General features: G+C 39.9%; 3 protein-coding genes across 4 annotated transcripts in view; 2 read left to right on the forward strand and 1 right to left on the reverse strand.

The window, feature by feature from the left end:
* The window catches only part of LOC106741646 (transmembrane protein 231-like), a 4,886-nt gene extending 4,387 nt beyond the window's left edge, over nt 1-499 (forward strand). Inside the window, exon 6 of the mRNA XM_014613859.1 lies at nt 438-499. The gene's annotated coding sequence lies outside the window, so the exon portion shown is untranslated. The remainder of the gene's footprint in view (nt 1-437) is intronic.
* Nucleotides 1-3,842, forward strand: part of LOC106741647 (ubiquitin-conjugating enzyme E2Q-like protein CG4502) — a 4,416-nt gene extending 574 nt beyond the window's left edge. Inside the window, exons 2-4 of the mRNA XM_014613861.1 lie at nt 443-718; nt 1,174-1,572; nt 2,778-3,842. Of these exons, the coding sequence (XP_014469347.1) occupies nt 467-718; nt 1,174-1,572; nt 2,778-2,906 (780 nt within the window). The 5' untranslated portion in view covers nt 443-466 and the 3' untranslated portion in view covers nt 2,907-3,842. The remainder of the gene's footprint in view (nt 1-442; nt 719-1,173; nt 1,573-2,777) is intronic.
* A 1,032-nt stretch (nt 3,843-4,874) lies between these two features.
* LOC106741645 (Y+L amino acid transporter 2) overlaps nt 4,875-6,487 on the reverse strand; it is a 14,744-nt gene continuing 13,131 nt past the window's right edge. For both annotated transcript variants that reach the window (XM_014613858.1, XM_014613857.1), the window contains one exon: nt 4,875-6,177. In XM_014613858.1, coding sequence (XP_014469344.1) covers nt 6,116-6,177 — 62 coding nt within the window. In that variant the 3' untranslated portion in view covers nt 4,875-6,115. The remainder of the gene's footprint in view (nt 6,178-6,487) is intronic.

The following is a 6,487-nucleotide window of genomic DNA, read 5'->3' on the forward strand; positions in this document are numbered from 1 at the left end:
TCCTTAATATTTCTTGCTTACTAGGTCCTCATGTTCCCTACGACACTGTTTGATGCCATTCGACATGAAATGACTTGGTCGAGCAGTCTCACGTGAGATATATTGCATTTTCGTCATGATGAAAATGACCCAATCAGATGAGAATTCACCTTTGTAATGTTCTGTTTTGAGATGCAAAATTAACTCCCTGAACGTAGCCGTTTGCCGCGTTCAGTAGAACATTTATTTTACAACTATCGGGAAGTTTTCTGTGCTGAAATTGAATTATGCCTCTAGATCTGAAAGAATAATCCAATCTCAGCTGGGAAAACCCTCCAGCACTTGCAAAATAAACATTTTGCTGAACGTGGTCATTAATGACCACACTTCACACACTTTCCGCATCTTCTCCGAGAAGAAGCCCCCTCTCTCACGAGTGAAAATATTATCAAACGCAGAGTAGCGTGAGTAGCACGTCACCGGCAGCATGACTACGAGGTCGAAGGAGAAGGTCGTGGCGGCCTTCCGCAAGCTCTTCCGGTCTTCCGACAAGATCACGGAGCAGGAGGGGGCCAGCGGTTCAACTGGCTCGCCGTCGAGGAGGCTTCTGAGTCGTCACCATCGCCCGGATGCCGTTACCCCGGCTGCCAGCTCGATGCCGGAGAACTCAGGTTCCAGTCGCGCCGATCACGGCAGTTGCTTCTTCAAGTCGAAGAAGTCGTCCGGCACTTCCGGTCAGGTACATAGACTGTAATTTTTCCCTAGGTGTGAAATGTGAAAAGTGAAAATTCGAAATATTTCAAATTAGAATTTACATTTTTCCCGAATTCACGCCAGAGATTTATTATTCTCTGGTGATTGATTATCTTCTTCTGTAACATGAAACGTGTAAATTTTCTAATTAAAACATTTAATATGAAATAAATCTAAAATAAAACATTTAGAATTTTCACATTTCCGTCCTAGGGGAAAAATTACACGATCGATAGCCTGATGGTTCCACGATTCCCGCGGAAAAAATCATCAGAGAGTTGCTATGCGATGAGTTCACCGGATCAATGAAATCTAATCTCGTCGATTCTTTTGTTTCTTTTTTCACCTCGCCCGACAGATAAGCTGAAAGTCTCTGTTCTCGCGGCTACGTTCGATTTTCGTAGTCGTTTACACATTCTCACGTGTGATTTTCCTGCACAGACCATGAGCATGGCCGAGAAAGGTCTGCGCCGGCTGATGAAGGAACTCAGCGAGATCCAGAGGATGCAACATCACCGCGACTCGACCTTCACCGCGGAGCTGGTGAACGACAACCTGTTCGAGTGGCATGTGCGGTTGCATAAGATCGACCCGGAGAGCGAACTGGCGGCCGACATGCGGGAGCTGGATATACCCCATATACTGCTGCACGTCATCTTCCCGGAGAACTTCCCGTTCGCGCCACCTTTCATGAGGGTGATCTCGCCGAGGATCGAGAAAGGCTTCGTGATGGAGGGCGGCGCGATCTGCATGGAGCTCCTGACGCCGAGGGGATGGGCCAGCGCGTATACCGTCGAGGCGGTGATCACGCAGTTCGCCGCGAGCATCGTGAAGGGACGGGTGAGCGTTGATCTTTGTCCCATCGAGACCTTATCTTTTCGAGACATTTTCAGTCAACGTGATGCGTTGCGCCATTTCTGCAGGCCCGAATAGATTTTTCAACTGATATCTTCAAATCTGAAAGTAGCAAACATGCGTTGCAATGAATTCGATCACCTGCACTACACTGGATTGGCGTATACTGGGTGGCTGCTATACACACAGATGAAAAAGTTGCTTTGGATTTAGCATACGTTTAACTTGGGTTTTTTAAATATAAATTTTGTAAATATAAATAACATAATTTAATATCGAGTATTTTGCTTGAATAAATATATTATTGTTTCACTAGAGTAAAACATGTTATTGATAGGAAAAACAGTATTATTTAGAAGAAATATTTCGTTTCAAAAAATTTATTATATATTAAATATTGTTTCTCTGAAACAAACAAGTGTTTTAATATTTTTTCTAACATAATATTTATTTGTTTCAAATAATTTATTATTTATTGCTTGTGACAAAAGAAATGTACAAAAGAAATATGTATTTGACATAAAGATTTATTGTTTAAGAAACCAAACAATTCTGTTTGTTGAATTAAATATTCGTTTTTCTATTCCAAAAGATAAATTTGTTTCAATTATAGAAATTTTGTTAAAAATCCAAAGAAATCTTTTTCTTTATGCATAAAGCAAATGTTTCTTCGATGTAGTGATAACTACTAATAGATAACTATTAATAGATAAGTACTATCGATAAATTAGTACAAAATTAGGACAAATATTGATCTCTCGGAGATCTCTAGATATGTATCAATAATCTTTCCGTAAAACTATCTCGAGTGAGATGCTCAGATCTGATATTAGAGTTAGATGTAAATTTTTCGGTGGAGTCACTATTGTGCAAATATAATGTCAAATGTATCGTATGATTCAATATTGTAAAATTCAAATCTAACTTTGAATTAAAACCCTGGTATGACACATGAAACAAGTGACAACTATTAATATGGACTTTAGATCAATAGGTCCGAATTTCACCGAGTTACATCACAATTACAAATGTAACATCGCGTGTATCGTAAGATATGACGTATAAGATTTGACGAAAAAACTCAGATCAAACTAGAAATTTTCAAATCTGAATATTTCATTTGAGGCGAGATTTCAAGAAACGATTAATATGGACCTCAGATTCTCATACGAAGTCTGTCACCTCGACAGGGACGAGTGGCGAGAAAACCGAAGTCGAACAAAGAGTTCACTCAGCGGTCGGCCGAGGAGTCGTTCAAGAGCGTGGTGAAGACGCACGAGAAGTACGGCTGGGTGACCCCACCTCTCGCCGAAGGCTGATCGGAGAGTGTTTCTTTGTCGAGAGCCAGAAAAGGCTCGCATCTCTCGCTTGAGGAACTGCGGCCGAAGTGATTCTTTCTTCCGACTTTAACGGCGGTAGTGGTGACGGAGACGCCGACAGTGATTTCTTTATCCCTGAGGGAGCTCGAGGTGTAATTTTAATTGTTACATAATCGCAAGTAAGAGGTATGTGCAACTAGGTGCAGTCAAGAGCGCCGGATTCCAACGCGTCGCACGGACGACGCGCGTGCACGTGTTTCTCCCGTTTTTTTCGTCATTTTTCGCACATTTTTCAATACCTTTTATAATGCAATACTACCATGCCAAATTAGTTGTTAAGACAAGCGCGACAAGGCTTCTGCGTTGAGACAACGGTTTAACGCAACGGCTTCTGCGTTGTGATCGCGTGCACAGTCGGCGTCATATACACCGTCTATGTGTGTAGTCACTTACGAAAAGGTCTCAACACTTTTTCTTGATAAGTTTCGTAACGTATCCCGTATAGGAGAACTTTTAATAACTCTCAGGAGGTACATTTTTCCATTGAATATTTTCTATACGAGATAAGTTGTGAAGTTCGATGAAAAAAAGGTTACACCTTTTTGTGACTGACCATACCATTTCTTAGATCGACGATTACGCAATTTTCAGTCTTACATATGTACAAACAAGGTTAAAGCCGTCATAATTAAAAAGCTAGTATAACCCTGTCATTATAATTAGAGTTACTTTTGCGATTTTCGACCTTATGGGTTATGTGGAAGGCTGAAAATCGTGGAATTTCTCGTCGTCAAGGAATGATAGAAGTGTATATGACACCGATCGTATGCACGATTACCTTTATGCGCAGCTTCTCCGATCGACAATGGTTCGCAAGAGAGGTTCCATCCGTTGTACATCGGAAGCTCATAACGGAGTACTTCGTTTCGGTAGCTTTGAAAAATAAAAAATAAAACCGATACATGTAAGAAGGAAATGAGAGAGGAAAAAGAAAATGAAAAGGTTGCTCAATAGCGTTTACGATTAATCGTTTACGTACACGTATAATTGAAGGACCGATCAGGTATGTGTAAATATGAAACAACGAAAACGATACACGGTAGAATAGCACCTTCCTGTTCTCTCCGTGAAGCCTTCAGTTCCGATTGCAGCGTCGTTATTCGCGAGGGAAGAATATCCGCGTGAGAATTCTTCCGCGGAAACGGAAGTTTCGATTATGAGCTTCTGCGGATACTTCAAGCCCTTTCTTCTTCCCCGTTCCTCCCTTTTTGAGACCTGACAATACTAAATGCGTTACGTACTTACGAACGGCTTCAATATGTTTCTCGATCGATTAATCGCAGAAGTGTTTGTATAATCGCAACGTTGAACATATACACTCGGACGTGCCAAATAAACCGAAACTAGTTCGCAATATATTGACGTTTCTTCGCAAAATTTTACACCGACGCGCGATCGTCGCCGAACGATCGGGCGTCTCACGACTAGTTCGAAAATTGATTTACGGTGTGTGTATCACGAGACTAGATTAACTATAAGAGGTCCGATTGGTTCATCCGAACGTACGACTCCAGTGCGGTGCCGAGAAGTAATAATATTTGTACAAGATTTTCAAATGAAGGTACGACAGAAGTTAAATACAAATAAATTATTTACAAATATATGTGGAACCGGCATTAGTCTTTTTCGACGCATGTTAACAGTACTTTTGGCCTATTTACCATTTACTTGTAGAAGTTCGAAGACACACATACATACATACACACGGTGTGCACATATATATATATATATATATATATATATTCCAACAATCGGATCACACGCTGCGTATATAGAACTTTAGGGAAGACGAACTGAGAGGGAAATACAGTACGAAAGAAAGAGCGACAAGCTTATCTCCGTTAACGATTTACAAACTAATCGCAAGTTATTATATTTAGGAATAATTTTCAACACCGTTTTATCAAGTCTGTTTGAATAAAGTTATTATCGAAAAATTCATTATTATGTCTGTACAGAGTCCCTCAAAACGCTAGACTCCTACTCGGAATATTCACCGTGATCGGAAATCGCTTAACCGTCACTTATGTTTGTACAATTCCCCGATATCACTTTGCGGGAAACGCGATCTGCTTGCTCGCATACAAGGCACACAACAGTCAGTCGCACAATTCACGAATGTATTCTGTTCCCGCGATTCTTCGTTGATGCTTGAGCAGTTATTAGGATTACGTCTAACACGTTACAGCCTGTGCGAATGGATATCACTATCAGCACGATAAGAAGAGGCTCACGCTAGCAATGCGCACATTGTGCTTCCTTTTCTAACTACTAGTACTTCCTTCACGATTTTCACTCCTGAGACGAAATAATCCAATATCCATGTTACAATGATCGGTGAACCGTGAACATTATCACGTGTACACAACATGGGTCCCTCGAAAAAGAATATCTAAAAAAAAATTGGCCTTTCTATTCAAAGATATAAAAACCTCTTTAAGGCTCTTCTCAGAGCTGGAGTGGATTCCTTTGTACGAACTCTTAAAATATATATTATACGTTCGCGCGTAATGTATAAAATTCACGCTATTCTCTACCCTATGTACAATTCGGTATTCGAAGCCGATATAATTCAGCAGAGTTTGCACTTGGATACACGATTATCGTTCTTACGTTCAGTTGGAAACGAACCTATCGAAATAGCGTCTATTCCAATTCTCGATAAAATTTCACGATCTTGCTAAATCGGTATCATTATGACTGGTATTATTATGCTTGATATTACTATATATCCACGGTCGCACGCTTACACGTTGCATCGGCACAGGCACAGCAAAGATACATGTATAAGCGCGGATTACGCATCGAAAGTTTCGCGCTAAATATCTCCGAAAGTCGAATGCGTCCGGCAGTATCAATAATTGGCACTCAAAGTTACGCTAAAACTAACTAGTTTACCGCGTACAGGCACAAAATGGTAAGCAATAAATAACTGCGAGCTCGATATGCCACGAATGCACGTATAAAAATTCCCCCTCGACGGGGACTGGTGTTCTCATAGCACCATATTTTTAATACTTAGTAAAATTACCGTCGTAATTGACACTCCAATCACTCTCAAGATGAAATTTAACTAAAATAATATTGCACTTGACACCACCACAGTGCACGCAATTCGTTCGCAATAATCGCCGCAGAGTCTCCCGCACTCACTCGGTCTTGTCCTCTTGCACGCACATGAACAGCCTGGCGCACAAAATATTGAATTTACCTGCAAAACGTGACAGCATTAATTATATCAAGTACAAATTAAATTTAAATTAAGTTTTAAAATTAAACCGTTAAGTTTTACAATGAATCATATAAATTAAATTTTCAAATTAAAATAAATCTAAATTAAATTTAAGGATGTATTGCCCATTAGTGCCGTATTTTCAGTTCAAGGAGGCCACTCATAAATTTACTATTTATCAAGCAAAATTATGTTCCTTACGCATATATTTATTTCACCACCTAAATAATATATGTTAATTTGAAACAACGTTGAGGTAGATATGTATACATATATGTATATATATATA

The sequence above is a fragment of the Dinoponera quadriceps genome, unplaced genomic scaffold, assembly GCF_001313825.1.
Source record: "Dinoponera quadriceps isolate SergipeBrazil2010 unplaced genomic scaffold, ASM131382v1 scaffold586, whole genome shotgun sequence".
NCBI classification, from domain to species: Eukaryota; Metazoa; Arthropoda; class Insecta; order Hymenoptera; family Formicidae; genus Dinoponera; species Dinoponera quadriceps.